The sequence below is a fragment of the Mobula hypostoma genome, chromosome 9 (assembly GCF_963921235.1).
Source record: "Mobula hypostoma chromosome 9, sMobHyp1.1, whole genome shotgun sequence".
Lineage (NCBI taxonomy): Eukaryota > Metazoa > Chordata > Chondrichthyes > Myliobatiformes > Myliobatidae > Mobula > Mobula hypostoma.
Window position 1 is genome coordinate 3,021,499 of NC_086105.1, and position 16,674 is coordinate 3,038,172.

Here is a 16,674-nt window from a genome sequence, read left to right on the forward strand (position 1 = left end):
AGCTGATGCCACACTTACGTAATGAGCTCCAACACAGGATCCCACAGTGGGCTGAAGTTTAAATACAGCATTCCAATCAGGTACTGTAGAGGAACCTGGGAAAATGAACAGAGCAGTCTGTAATCAATCAGCCATTAACACTGTACACCGCACATCAACCAATCCCACGATCAACAAAAGTGATAAACTATCTGTAAATCAAAAAGCTGAAGATGCTGGAAGTTCGACCTTACTTCGAGCTCAGCTTCCTAGCTAGCCTTCTGCTATTGACCACCAGGGAGGTAATTAAATATAATTTCCTCATCAAGATCATTAACATACAATGAATAAGAAGGGTCTTGGCCCAAAATGATTCCCCTCCGAAGATGCTGCCTGATGGCCTGATGGGCCGAGTTCCTCCAGCATTTTGTAAGTGTTGGTCAAGATTGTCTGCTCTTTAGTTGGTTACTGGCACAGGAAAACCACCTTGCATATACATCCTCCTTGTCATTGTTCGTAATTCAGTTAACTGGATCTGTGCAGCCCTACATTGGTCGGGTCAATAATGGACACTCTGTCCGAGCTGCCCATGTATGCGCGAGCCATGACAGCACAACATGGAGAGCAAGCGTTGCCCATGCAGCAGGCCCCCCTTCCCCATGCAGCAGGCCCCCCCTTCCCCATGCAGCAGGCTCCCCCTTCTCCATGCAGCAGGCTCCCCTTCCCCATGCAGCAGGCCCCCCTTCTCCATGCAGCAGGCCCCCCTTCCCCATGCAGCAGGCCCCCCTTCTCCATGCAGCAGGCCCCCCTTCCCCATGCAGCAGGCCCCCCTTCTCCATGCAGCAGGCTCCCCTTCCCCATGCAGCAGGCCCCCCTTCTCCATGCAGCAGGCTCCCCTTCCCCATGCAGCAGGCCCCCCTTCTCCATGCAGCAGGTCCCCCTTCCCCATGCAGCAGGCCCCCCTTCCCCATGCAGCAGGCCCCCCTTCCCCATGCAGCAGGCCCCCCTTCCCCATGCAGCAGGCCCCCCTTCTCCATGCAGCAGGCCCCCCTTCCCCATGCAGCAGGCTCCCCTTCCCCATGCAGCAGGCCCCCCTTCTCCATGCAGCAGGCCCCCCTTCCCCATGCAGCAGGCCCCCCTTCCCCATGCAGCAAGCCCCCCTTCCCCATGCAGCAGGCCCCCCTTCCCCATGCAGCAGGCCCCCCTTCTCCATGCAGCAGGCCCCCCTTCTCCATGCAGCAGGCTCCCCTTCCCCATGCAGCAGGCCCCCCTTCCCCATGCAGCAGGCCCCCCTTCCCCATGCAGCAGGCCCCCCTTCTCCATGCAGCAGGCCTCCCTTCTCCATGCAGCAGGCTCCCCTTCCCCATGCAGCAGGCCTCCCTTCTCCATGCAGCAGGCTCCCCTTCTCCATGCAGCAGGCCCCCCTTCTCCATGCAGCAGGCCCCCCTTCTCCATGCAGCAGGCCCCCCTTCTCCATGCAGCAGGCCCCCCTTCTCCATGCAGCAGGCCCCCCTTCCCCATGCAGCAGGCTCCCCTTCTCCATGCAGCAGGCTCCCCTTCCCCATGCAGCAGGCCCCCCTTCCCCATGCAGCAGGCCCCACTTCCCCATGCAGCAGGCTCCCCTTCCCCATGCAGCAGGTCCCCCTTCCCCATGCAGCAGATGAATTCAAAGCAACAGCAGAGACCAATACAGGTTTGCAACAGCAGTGTCACGGGAGTTGCCAGTCAGGGTTGAACTCAGCATAGGGACTCCAGTTCTGGATTTTCCCCTGGGGTTTACTCCCAAAGCCTTCCCTACGAGCGGGTATAGCTGCAAAGCAGTGGAGTTTTGAGATCAGAGTTAGCGGTAGCTCGAGATCAGTTTTCCTTCTCCGAGATGAGCTAACGAGCCCCATCTGCTCAAAATTCAATCTATGTGCAGCTTAAAGTCAGTATGATTATCACACGTCTCTAATTGGAACCATCATTCAGTAACCAAGGGAGAAAACTATATTAAAGTTCAAAGTAAATTCATTCCCAAATTACATATATATTACTATGTCACTCATTTGATCATAAATTTACTATGAACTTTTAAAATAATATCAGCTTACAAGACAGGCAGCATCTATGGAGGGGAATAAACAGTCAACGTTTTGGACCAAGATCCTTCATCAGGGTCTGAAGGATTTCGGTTCAAAACATCAACTGCTTATTCTCTCACATAGATGCTGCCTGACTTGCTGAGATCCTCCAGCATTGTGCGTGTTGCTCAAGATATCCAGCATCTTGTGATTACCAGCCCGTTACCGCTGGTAACTTTCTGCTTAGCTGACCACCCCTTTCTCTCGCGTACCGATTCGGGATCACACAGGAACCAGCCCACCGCCTACCTCGTGATACGGCCCATCAGGTATAGAGAGCTGGACCAGATCGTGCCGCAACTTATTCAGGTGCAACAACTTCTCTCTGTAATCGTGAACGGTTGCAGGGACCAGTTCGGCTTGGAGTAGGGTGGAGAAAACAGGCTGGCGATCTCCACCATCATCCTGAACAAATAGAAGCACAGACATTTCACTCCAATGGAGTTACTCACAAATAAAACGTGCCAAAATACAGCATGGAGTTCTGGTCAGTGATCACGCTGCAGGAAGGGCAGAGGATTCACCATGATTTATGGGGGAGGCTGGATAAGGCCAGGCGTGCTTTCCCTGAAGTGAAGAAGGACAAGGGATGACCAGATGAAGATTAAGAGATGCATGGATAGAATAAATACTATCAGGTGAGAGGAAGGGAGTTTTAAAGGCAATCTGAGTGTCTTCTTCCACACACCTCCCCCAGTATACATACGTCCACGTGTACACACACACACACACACACACACACACACACACACACACACACACACACACAGATATTGAACCCGTTGAACAGGAGATGCAATCACTATATTTAAGAGGCTGTGATGTGGTCTTAGTGTGAGTAAATAGGGTTAGTGTGGACCAGCATAAAGGTGGGAATAGATCTGGTGGTCTATAGAGGCCCATTCTGTGCTGTGTGACTATCAGCTGTTCTCCTTTGTACATTTCCGATCAGGAACAACTTTAGTGTAAACAATTTTTATTAATATTTTATTTAGAGATGCAGCACGGTAACAGGCCTTAAAACCCACGCCACCCAATTACACTCACGTGACCAACTACTTCCTAACCCGTACGTCTTTGGGAAGAGGAGGAACCCGGAGCACCCGGAGGAAAGCCACGTGGTCACAGGGGGAACGTACAAACTCTTTATAAACGGCGGTGGGAATCGAACCCAGGTCACTGGCGCTGCAATAGCTCCATGCTACCGTGCCGAGCCACAAGTCCCGCTGCTCCTGCAGCGTTTCACCGTAGTGTGATCTCAGATGGGTTCAGACAGGACTCAGAGGATCGGATCTGCCCCTCACAGTTGCACTGATCTCCACACCTGCAGAAGCCCAGCTCCTTAACACTTTTCTGAGTTCTGCTTCATGTCCCTTCCCCAACCTTGGCACTTACGTAATGTCTGCAGCAGTTCATTCACACAGCTCAGTGGCGAGTCAGCAGCTTTAAATTTATATCACAACCAGACTCAAAGACAGTTACTGTCCCCAAGCAGTGAGGCTGATCAACACCTCCACCCACAAACCCACCCCTCCACACCCCCAACCACCACTACTTTCCCATTTCCAGTCACTCACCTTAGGTACAGACACTCCTGTACCTAGTGTCACTTTATGAGTATATAATCTAGTCATAGCCATAGTCATACTTTAACGATCCCGGGGGAAATTGGTTAAAATCTACATATGTATATAAGCTATCTTATCTTTATTTCTTTTTCATTTATTGTGTTCTTTATCTTATTGTGTTTTTTGTGCTGCATCAGATCAAGAATAGAAATAATTTTGTACTGGAAATGACATTAAGCAATCCTGAATCGGATGACCTGCCCTGGGTCACGCACCTAGTTATAATCTCAAGGAAAACACACCAACATCTCTACCTTAGGAGGTTCAGCTTGTCACCAAACACTCTTCACAGATGGATCGTTGAAAGTATCCTTACTGGTTGCATCGTGGTCTGGTATGGAAATTTGAATGTGCAGGAACACAAGAAGCTCAGTAATGGAATCTGCCCGTTCCTCCCCACTTTAGCTCGTATCTACAGAAGGTGCTGCCTCAGGGAGGCAATATCTCTCATTAAAGATCCCCACCATCTGGCTGTGCCATCTTCTCACAGCTCCCATCAGGCAGGAGGTACAGAAGCCTGAAGTCCCACACCACTGCGTTCAGGAACAGCTACCATTCAGCTCTTGAACCAACCAGCACAGGCCTGATCACTAGAGCTTAGCAACACTACGATCACTTTGCACTAAAACGGACTTTGTTCTTTCTAACTGCATTCCCTATTGTAAGAGTTGTTGATTTTTTTGTGAGCATTGCTCATCTGATGCAATATGGCAGTGATGCTGCTACAAGTAGGTATCCTTCACACCTGGCACACTATTTGTGCAAGTGACAATATTCTGAGTTTGACAATCCCCTGGTTTTATAGTTAAGAATACCATCCTTCTTTTCAAGTTCAAGTTTACTGTCATTCAACCGTACACATGTATACCACCAAACAAGATAACATTCCTCCAGACCAAGGTACAAACACAGTACATATAACTCACACACAACAGACAGTGTAATATTACCACATTTACAACACAAGTTAAAAAGTAAACATTGTAATGCTACTGACACTTCATACGTGATGAGACCTGGGTGGTGTCAGGGAGTTCAGTAGCCTCACAGCCTGGGGGAAGGGGCTGTTTCCCATCCTAACAGTTCTTGTCCTATTGCTACGGTACCTCCCGCCTGATAGCAGGGGGTGAAAGAGATTGTGGACGGATGGGAAGGATCACTGACAATGCCAAGGGCTCTGCTTTACCAGATTTACTTAATAAATCCCACAGGTGTGATCTCAGAATACACAGGCAGCGAGTTAGCACTGTTCCACCACATCACTTGTAACTCTCATCGGAATAACAGGAACAAAATCCAGTGAATCACTTACCTCTATCCTACCGGGCATTTTCACTTCAAAATGATTCAGAATCCTTAGCGTCAAGAGCCGGACCTACACAGAGTCAAAGGTAAGACATCTGAAATGACAGCAGGCACATGGTGGGACACATGCTATATGCGCCTAAGTGGGCAGGAATGCCCAGTAGGATTTGAAAAGTTTGTTCCAATACAAATCAAAAAGATTCTTGTAGGTGGTCTAAGAACTTGAACTGTTTAGTGCAAGTTATCAGAGTTTACAGCAATACTTTATTGAATAAAACATTAGAACAGCATAGTATGAGTTGTCTAAGGAAAGGAATTTTTAAAAAAACCTGCAGATACTGAAAATCTGAAACAAAAACAGAAAATTTGATAAAACTCAGGTCGGGCAGCATCTATGGAGAGAGAAATATTACCTGTCCCTCTCTCTCCACAGATGCCTGAACTGCTGAGACTTTTTTCAGATTTTGTTTTTGTTTTAGATTTTCAGCGTCTGCAGGGTTTACATTTTTCCACTTCCTTAGACAGCCCATACTGTTCGTACTGTCCATGTTCTGTATTTTATTCAAAAATGTATCAATGTCAGTCTTGAACAAATAGACAGAACAGTGCTGGAAAAGGGCTAGTAACATCGTGAAGGATGCCTCCCACCCTGCTCATGGACTGTTGTGAGGAGGCTATGTAGCAACCACACCAGGACCACCAGACACTCCTGTGCTTAGCGTCACTTCACGGATGCAGAATAAAAGGTATACAAGTATTGGAATTGGTTGTTTTTATACTTTTAATAAGGTATTAGTAAAATTAGTTGGTTTTCAGCAAGACTGAAAAAGTAGTTTTACAAACAGATAATATGTATTTTTAACTTGTATTTTTCACAATACGTGGTGTTAGACTCCATCTACTGGTGGTAAAGCAATATAACAGTTCCTTGCAACATACATCAAAGTTGCTGGTGAACGCAGCAGGCCAAGCAGCATCTCTAGGAAGAGGCGCAGTCGACGTTTCAGGCCGAGACCCTTCGTCAGGACTAACGAAGGGTCTCGGCCTGAAACGTCGACTGCGCCTCTTCCTAGAGATGCTGCTTGGCCTGCTGCGTTCACCAGCAACTTTGATGTATGTTGCTTGAATTTCCAGCATCTGCAGAATTCCTGTTGTTTACGTTAAAATAACAGTTCCTTAACAGTTTTATCACCTTTCATTTTTCATTGGACACACACTGCCTGTGTGTCTTTTCATAGGCCCTTAGCTTATCTCAGGAATTTACCTATCAGTATAAAAGTGTCTGTTCCAGCAAAAATTTCCAACTTGTCTTTGTTCTTACTTTCTTGCATTTGTCTTTTCCTTACATTCTTTCCTTTAGTTTCCTGTGTTCTGTTCCTGTATTTTTGTTTTCAACTTTAAATAAACGATTGTAAAACAACAAGTCTTCAACTCATTCCTGGACTCCTAATAAGAACCTGGTGATTGCAATATCACCAGATCTGACACTACTCACTGGGCACAATATTTCTACCGAGAAGCACTCTAGTGAATCAACAAAGCACAGAAATATTGAAACTCCAGGGTAAAAGTTTTAAGTTACCTTGGAAATGCTGGATGAAAGATTTGGCTGTAGTCCCTTGTACAGATCGAGCATCGTGTCCTGTGAAACCAAATCTTTACGGCCACACAGCGTTAACCGAGTGTAGTACAGGTCACCCAGCAAGAGGACAGAGACGTCTGCCGGTGAGTTTCTAAATTACCAAAAGCACAAAGCAAAATGGTGAACACACGGGATTCTGCAGGTGCTGGAAACCCAGAGCACACACACAAAATGCTGGAAGAGCTCAGCAGGTCAGGCAGCACCGATGGCAATGAGTAAAGAGTTGGCGTTTCGGGTTGAAGGGAAGGGGGAAGATGCCAGAGTAAGAAGGTGGGGGAGAGAAAGGACTACAAGCTGTCAGGTGACAGGTGAAACCAGGTGGGTGGAGGCAGAGGGGAAGAAGTGAGAAGCTGGAAAGTGATAGGTGGAAAATGAAAAGGCCTGATAGGAGAGAAGAACGGACCATGGGAGAAAGGGAAGGAGGAGGGGTATCAGGTGGAGGTGACCCCGGAGGATGGAGAATAGGGAGATCTGTCCAGTCCATCAGGCAACTAAACAGATCCTTAAAACATTTTTGCCAAAAAACCTCAGCAGAATCAGATTCACAACTTCTTATTAAGATACGGAGTTCAGTCTTACTTCGATTAAGCCCCTGATTACTGGCAGTTCCGCAGTGTCCAGTATTTTGCTTGTATTTAATGGATAAATTTAAATTCTACAAATACTTCATTGATTTTGGGACAGCAGACATTGAACATGGAAACACAGATTACCAAACAAACTCGTTGATAACTTCACGAGACTGCTCCATAATCCCCAATTCTTGGAGATACAGAAAATCAAGGGAAAACACACCAGACTTATCAAGGGCTCAGCACGGAAATAATAAGCAGTTTCAAGTTCCCAGGTGTCAACAGTTCTGAGGATCTATCCTGGGCACAACATATCGATGCAATTACAAAGAAGGCACAACAGCAGCCATATTTCATTAGGAGTTTGAGGAGGTTTGATATTGTCACCAAAGACACCTGCAAACTTCTACAGATGTACTATGGGGAGCATCCTAACAAGTTGCATCATCATCTGGAATGGGGGGGGGGCAGCATTGAGGAAAGCTGCAGGAAGTTGTAGATTCTGCCAGCTCCATCATGGGACTGGCCTCCTCAGCATCCAGGACACCTTCAAAAGGCCATGCCTCAAAAAGGTAACATCCACTATTATGGACTCCAACCATATAGGACATGCCCCCATCTCACTGGTACCATCAACAAGGTGGTACAGGAGCCCAAATACTCACATTCAACTTCTTTGGAACAGTTTCTTCCCCACCACCATCAGATTTCTGAATGGACATTAAACCTATGTAATCTACCTCACTATTTACTTTTGCTCTCTTTCAGCACTACTTCTTTAATTTTACACATACAGTGAGAGAGAGAGAGAGAGTGTGTGTGTGTGTGACAGAGTGTGAGCATGAGTGAGTGTGTGTGTGTGTGAGTGAGAGTGAGTGTGAGTGTGTGTGGAGATATGTCTCTACCAAAGGAGGTGTAAGGTGCTCCTTCTCTCCGCTATCCTGCGGTCACCCTTAGACAAGGTGTAGCACCTGCTTAACCCCCGATCAGGGTAACATGAAGCCATGGGAGCAGGTGGTGGATGGTCGTATGAGCAGCTGGTGCATATCACAAGTTATACGACCACGGACCCCAGGCAGGCAATTTCTGATGAGTATTGATAATGGCTGGGTTTACCCATCTTGTAAAGACACCACCCAGAAGAAGGTAATAGCAAACCACATCCGTAGAAAAATTTACCAAGAACAGTCATGGTCATGGAAAGACCATGATCACCTATGTCATATGACACAGCACATAACAAGCGAATGATATATATTTCTTATTGTTTATTTTATTATGTATTTTAATGTACTGCTGCTGCAACATAACAAAATTTCACAACCTATGCCAGTGATATTAAGCCTGATTCTGAAGTACAGCTCGAGTTTTCAAGCACTAACAGAAGCTATGAAAATACTTACTTTATCAAGTTGCTTACTCGCTCTACAGATAAGAAGTTGAGAATCTCCAAGGACTCGGTGAGACTGAGAAGAGTGCTGACTGCTTGACAGCAAACGTACATCCATCCTGGAGAAAGACGTATGGTAATGTCACCGGCATGAACCCAGATAAATGCAAGGTTTTACATTTTAGGAGAACAGACCAGGCAAGGACTTATACAGTGAATGCCAGAGCCCTGGGTAATGTCATGGAACAAAGAGTCTTAGCAGTTGAATCGCAAGTCCAGGAGGCAAGGCCCATTGGCTGGACCCCAAGCCTGTGAAAATGTGAGGCTCCACTGGGGTAGTCGAAGTCCCAATCACGTCTGCTTGTCCTTGCCGGAACCTGAGTCTGCTGGAGGGTGGAGGCTGAATACGGATAGTCTTGGGGTTAAGGGATTGTGTATGTGAGGGGGTGGGAAGGAGGGACGGTGCTTTGTTTTTGCCGTTGTTCTGTTCTGTGCTGTTCTGTTCTGCCAAGCATTGATGGGCATGCTACGTGTGATGACATTTGCAGGCTGTCCCCAGTGCATCATTAAGTTGTCACACAAATGACACATTTCGCTTTTGTTTCCGTCTGCACATGATAGACTAACTTAAGTATAGTCCACAGTTCACTGAAAGCAACACCTCAGGCAGTATAGGTTGAAAATAGTTCAATGGCATTTCCTGTACCAAGTGTAAAGGTGAACAAAATAATTGTTACTCCAGATCCAATGTAGCACAAAACAAACCACAATAATAATTTAAAAAACACAACAAATATACATAGTTTATCTGCATTGAATGTTCATCAAGTGACGTTAGGCACAGGAGCGTCTGTACTTAAGGTGACGGACAGGAAATGATAAAGTCATGGCGGTGGGGTGTGTGGATGTTGATCAACCTCGGGGAAAGTAACCCTTTTTGAGTCTGGTGGTCCTGGTGTGGATGCTCACTGATGGGAGTTGGACAGACAGTCCATGAGCAGGGTGGATGAGATAGTTCACGATGTTACTGGCACCTTTCTGTACGTACAGGGTGGTGAGGGTGGTGTTTGCCCTGCTGGCCTTCACTGGACAGGGCACTGAAAATAGGAGTGGGAACTTATGTTGCAGTTCTACAAGATATCGACGAGACTATATTTGGATCTAAGTACACAGTTGTGCTCACTCTGTTATAAGAGAAAAGACCATCAGGAATAGGAGGAGAATTAGGCCATTCTGCCCATCCTGTCTGCTCTGCCATTTCACTATGACTGATTTATTATCCGTCTCAGCCCCATTATCCTGCCTTCTCTCCATAACCTTTGACGCCCTTTACTAATGAAGAACCTATAAGCCCTCTACTTCAAATACAATCAATAACTCGGCCTCTAGTGTTGTCTGTGACAATAAATTCCATAGATTCACCACCCTCTAGCTAAAGAAACTCCTCCTCATCTCTGTTCTAGGGGGGTGTCCCCTTATTTACATTGCAGCTTATCACCTTATGTATCTCGCAGTCCTGCACCTAGCATCATTATAGGTACATACTATCAGTTTATGGATATATGCTAATCCTATGCATTTACAACCACACTCAGTTACTCGTGCATTGAGTTCTACAGAGTTGCTTTTATATTTATATTGACTGTGTTATTTTATGCTGCATCAGATCCACAGTAACAGTCATTTTGTTCTCCTTTACACACTTGTGTACTGCAGAACGACAATAGGCAAGCTTGAAAGCTGTAATACAACTGGAAAGAGTGCAGAAAAGATTTACCAGGGCATGGCTGGTCTAGAGCTGGAGGTCTGGGTTACAGGAGCAGTTGCAAAGACTAGGACACAACTCTCTGGAGTGGAGGAGGATGGCGGGATGACCTGATGGAGGTATACAAGATCACAGAGGACATAGACAGAGTGAGAGTACACAGGCCTTTCCCTTGGGGGGGGGGGGGGGGAGGGGAATGAGGGATTTTAAAAAAACAAGACAATGGAGATCAGAGGTGAGAGATTTAAAAGGGACATGAATGAGCTGCCAGACATAGTGGTGCTAATCTGCCTTCCTCACATGAATAAACCAACGAAATATGTTTGTCTTTAGGAGAGGTTTAGAGAGGCGTATGGGGTGTCCAGGAAGGGGTTGTACCTCTGGACAAGGAGCTTGTCATGTCCCTCTAGGGCAAGTCATCCACCTCTGATCCCCACCGGACACCCAGCTCTCACTGGTGGCTCCAAGTAGCTGTTTGCACGTGACAGCAGCCACACCCCACTACCCTGCCTGGAAAGATGGACCAAACCAGGTAAGGGTAGCCAGTTAGCTTCATACTCCAGTAAGATAGGGACATTCCTATCCTAGAACACAAAGTCAGCACGAGATCAACATCGAGATCCAACAACTAGGAAGGCGATTCTGCAATGCTCCGTGGAGAGTGAAGGGCATGACAAGGCACAGAAGACATCAGGGCGATGAACTGCAGTTGTGATGATCTCTCGTACCATTGGAATTGGGCTTTTGAGGTCAAGAGAGTGGAATGGCTTTTCCGCACAGTTTCCAAGCATCACTGTCGTAACTGACGGATAACCAGAGGGCTATGGGCAAAATGTGGGCAGATGGGACTAGAACAGCATCCCTTTAAACAGAGCCCAGGAGCAATTTCTTTACCCACAGAAATATTAAACCTGTCTGATTCTGAACCTGTAGAATTCATTGCCACGGATGACTATGGAAGCCAAGATATTTATCCAAGTCATTGGGTATATTTAAAGTGGAGATTGATAAGTTATAGATTGGTAAAGACATCAAAGGTATGGGGGAAAGGCAGGGGAATAGGGCTGAGAGGGAAAATTCCAGTTCAATATTGAGGAGAAGTTTGAAGTTTGGATAAGTACTTTGATGGAGGGCTATGGATGGTCCAGGTGCAGGTCGACTGGAGTAGGCAGAATCGTTTGACAGACAAGATGACCTGAAGGGTTTGTTTCTGTGCCGTAGTATTCTATAACTCTATGAAAATAAATTAGCCACCAATGAATGGCAGAACAAACTTGATAGGCTGTATGGCTCCTACTGTGTGTCTTACGGTCTTACAGAATGAGCAAAAAGGGAGGTAATTTGCAGTTATATGGCAGCTTCCACAACCTCACGATGGGCTCCGAATGACATACATGGAGCCTATTTCACCCTTACATTGGCTTATCAGAAGAGCACACTGACCTTCATTAACGGAATCGCTTTGTTCACAGGCACTCAGAAGGCGATCAAGAAGCAAGTGAACTGGTGACAAGACATTTTCCACTTCTAATGGTCTGTATGAACAATGAGAATGATGTTAGAGAAATAAGATTAGAGATGTGATACCAAACAGAAAGCAGCATGCAGGTTGCAGACAAAGCTCCTCAGCTGTACCTCTACAATTGGCACTACTGAGCAAATCTACAAGCTCGGCCAGAGGACAGCCACATCCATTTTCAGGGACTGCCACTATCCAGGCCATGCTCCCTTCTTGCTGCTGCAATCAGGAAGGAGATACAGCAGCCTTAGGACCCATACCACCAGGTACAGGAGCAGTTATTCCCGCTCAACCACCAAGCTCCCGAACTGACGTGGACAACTTCACACACCTCAACAGTTAATTGACCCCACGAACTACAAACTCACTTTCAAGAACCTTGCAACTCATGTTCTCAGTATTATTTATTTCCTTGTTATTCACACAATGTGTCTTTTGCACTTTAGTTGTTTGTCAGTCTTCATGCATAGTTTTCCATAAATTCCAAGGTATCACTTTATCTTCCTACAAACACCCACAAGAACCAACTCCGGTCAAGATGGTGGCTGCATACAACACTCCTTTGGTCAACATCTTCTGGTTAGATCATGGAACGATCGTTTTCACTTTTATGTTTTTTACATTTGTTTCTCATCTTGGATGTGATTCTCAACTGTTGGAGACTGTGTTTTTCTGTTTGGGAGATTGCTTAGGTGCTTTAGCACTTTATAGTCTCGAAGATTCCGGGTGACAGAGGTAGCATGAGTGAACCTTGTGGCAAGAAGCCTGCACGATGGTGTTTGACCCCATTTCGTCAATTATAGCTTTGATTGTTTGTCGATTAAAGCGACGAGGGCAATCCTTTCAGCAAAACTTTTCTAAGATAAGGGGCCTAAAACTGCTCACGATATGCCACGTGAGGCCTCACCGGTGCTTTATAAATTCTCAATATTGCATCCTGGCTTTTTTTTTCTCTGCTAGATTATGTATTGCATTGAACTGCTACTGCTAAGTTAACAAACCTCACATCACACACCGGTGATAATAAACCTGATTATGATACTCTAGTCCTCTTGAAACGAATACTAACAATTGCATTTGCCTTCCTCACCACAGACTCAACCAAGTTAAACTTTACGGAATCCTGCACAATTCCATGATCCACACCTTTGACATATAATGTACGAAGAATTGGACCAACACAGTCCCCTGTGGAACCTCACTCGTCACTGGCAGCCAACTAGAAAAGGCTCCCTTTATTCCCACTCTTTGCCTCTTGCCAATCAGCCACTGCTTTATCCATGCTAGAATATTTCCTGTAATACCATGGGCTCGTAGCTTATTAAGCAGTCTCATGTGTAGCACCTTGTCAAAGGCCTTCTGAAAATCCAAGTACACAACATCAACCGATTCTCCTTTGTCTATCCTGCTTGTTATTTCTTCAAAGCATTCCAACAGATTTGTCAGGCAAGGTTTGAGGTCTATTTTATCATGTACCTCCAAGTTCCCTGAGATCGCATCCTTAATAATCGACTCCAACATCTTCCCAACCACTGAGTCAGACTAATTGGCCTATAATTTCTTTTCTTCTGCCTCTCTTCCTTCTTGAAGAGTGGAGTGACAATTGCAATTTTCCCATCTTCTGGAACCATTCTAGAATCTAGTAATTCTTGAAAGAACGTTACTAATGCCTCCACAATCTCTTTAGCCACCTCTTTCAGAACCCTGGGTGTACACCATCTGGTCCAGATGACTTATCTACCTTCAGACCTTTAAGAACCTTCGTTCTAGTTATGGTACCTTCACACACTGCATGACCTGACACCTGGAACTTTCACCATACTACTAGTGTCTTCCGAACATGGACATATCATAATATGTAACATATGTCATCTTTGAGCTAGCACCCGCCCCCCCCAGCCCTCCTCCCACCTTTTTATTCTGGCTTTTCAGAGTATCTAGTTCCCCTTCCTTTCCAGTCCTAATGATGGGTCTCTAATTCATTACATTAGGTGCTGTCTGACCTGCTGAGTTCCTTCAGCATTTTGTATGTGTTGCTGTGGATTTCCAGCATCTGCAGAATTTCTTGTGTTTGTATACGTACTTTGATACTAAATTTACTTTGAACATTACTAGCTTGGTCTGTTTAACTGATTTTATATGACATCTGGCTTCCATGCTGACTGGGCCTTCCCCTTGTGCTATCATCCTACTCATGGCCACAAGGCAACGAGCAACAGTCCAAAGCTGCAAATACTCAAACTGTTTCTCTCCACAGATGCTGACTGATCCATTGGGAATTTCCATCAGTCCCTGCTTTTATTCCAAGGACAATTTCCAGTTGGCTGATGATTCAAAATGCAAAAATGCTATTGGAAGTACCCTTCAGGTAAAAGTATCCCCAACACCACTTTCCCACTGCGGTTCAGCCCTCATTGCCCTTGAGAATGTGGTGATGATAAACAACGCGGAACAGACACTTCCGGCCCAATGAGCCTCACCGCTCAGCAACCCACCGATTTAACCTTAGCCTAATCGCAGGAGAATTTACAACGGCCAATTAACTTGTTAACCTGTACCATCTTGGAGTGTGGGAGGAAACCAAAGCACCCGGAAGAAACCCACATGTAGATGAGAAGGAACGCACAGATTTGTGTACAGAGGACACCATAATTGATTTCCAATACCCGTAACCGAATACCTTCATCTACCTCAGTGCACTGTGTAATGATCTGATCTGTATGAACAGACAAGCTTCTCGCTGTACCTCGGTACATGTGACAATAATAAACCAATTCCAAAGTCAGAAATGTGTCAGACTTGGTGAGGAATGTATAAAGAACAAAATATTGTTCCTCTCCGCCAAGGTGCAAAACACAGCAGTCACACACAGCACATATTGTCACGATCCAGTTCACACAGTCACACACAGCACATATTGTCACGATCCAGTTCACACAGTCACACACAGCACATTGTCACGATCCAGTTCACAGTCACACAGCACATATTGTCACGATCCAGTTCACACAGTCACACACAGCACATATTGTCACGATCCAGTTCACACAGTCACACACAGCACATATTGTCACAATCCAGTTCACACAGTCACACAGCACATATTGTCACGATCCAGTTCGCACAGTCACACACAGCACATATTGTCACGATCCAGTTCACACAGTCACACACAGCACATATTGTCACGATCCAGTTCACAGTCACACACAGCACATATTGTCACGATCCAGTTCACAGTCACACACAGCACATATTGTCACGATCCAGTTCACACAGTCACACACAGCACATATTGTCACAATCCAGTTCACAGTCACACACAACACATATTGTCACAATCCAGTTCACACAGTCACACACAGCACATATTGTCATGATCCAGTTCACAGTCACACACAGCACATATTGTCACGATCCAGTTCACACAGTCACACACAGCACATGTTGTCACGATCCAGTTCACACAGTCACACACAGCACATATTGTCACAATCCAGTTCACAGTCACACACAGCACATATTGTCACGATCCAGTTCACAGAGTCACACACAGCACATATTGTCACAATCCAGTTCACAGTCACACACAGCACATATTGTCACGATCCAGTTCACACAGTCACACACAGCACATGTTGTCACGATCCAGTTCACAGTCACACACAGCACATATTGTCACAATCCAGTTCACAGTCACACACAGCACATATTGTCACGATCCAGTTCACACAGTCACACACAGCACATGTTGTCACGATCCAGTTCACACAGCACATATTGTCACGATCCAGTTCACACAGTCACACACAGCACATATTGTCACGATCCAGTTCACACAGTCACACACAGCACATGTTGTCACAATCCAGTTCGCACAGTCACACACAGCACATATTGTCACGATCCAGTTCACAGTCACACACAGCACATATTGTCACGATCCAGTTCACACAGTCACACAGCACATATTGTCACGATCCAGTTCACACAGTCACACACAGCACATATTGTCACGATCCAGTTCACACAGTCACACACAGCACATGTTGTCACAATCCAGTTCGCACAGTCACACACAGCACATATTGTCACGATCCAGTTCACAGTCACACACAGCACATATTGTCACGATCCAGTTCACACAGTCACACAGCACATATTGTCACGATCCAGTTCACACAGTCACACACAGCACATATTGTCACGATCCAGTTCACAGTCACACACAGCACATATTGTCACGATCCAGTTCACACAGTCACACACAGCACATGTTGTCACGATCCAGTTCACACAGTCACACACAGCACATATTGTCACGATCCAGTTCACACAGTCACACACAGCACATTGTCACGATCCAGTTCACAGTCACACACAGCACATATTGTCACGATCCAGTTCACACAGTCACACACAGCACATGTTGTCACGATCCAGTTCACACAGTCACACACAGCACATATTGTCACGATCCAGTTCACACAGTCACACACAGCACATTGTCACGATCCAGTTCACACAGTCACACAGCACATATTGTCACGATCCAGTTCACACAGTCACACACAGCACATATTGTCACGATCCAGTTCGCACAGTCACACACAGCACATATTGTCACGATCCAGTTCACACAGTCACACACAGCACATATTGTCACAATCCAGTTCACACAGTCACACACAGCACATATTGTCACGATCCAGTTCACACAGTCACACACAGCACATGTTGTCACGATCCAG

General features: G+C 45.9%; 1 protein-coding gene across 1 annotated transcript in view; it reads right to left on the reverse strand.

Annotated features, from left to right (window-relative positions):
* The window catches only part of utp20 (UTP20 small subunit processome component), a 198,488-nt gene that overhangs the window by 136,337 nt on the left and 45,477 nt on the right, over window positions 1-16,674 (reverse strand). The window contains exons 14-19 of the mRNA XM_063057593.1: window positions 11,848-11,939; window positions 8,653-8,758; window positions 6,618-6,768; window positions 5,043-5,105; window positions 2,352-2,507; window positions 19-95 (exon numbers count right to left, since the gene is read on the reverse strand). Coding sequence (XP_062913663.1) covers window positions 19-95; window positions 2,352-2,507; window positions 5,043-5,105; window positions 6,618-6,768; window positions 8,653-8,758; window positions 11,848-11,939 — 645 coding nt within the window. The remainder of the gene's footprint in view (window positions 1-18; window positions 96-2,351; window positions 2,508-5,042; window positions 5,106-6,617; window positions 6,769-8,652; window positions 8,759-11,847; window positions 11,940-16,674) is intronic.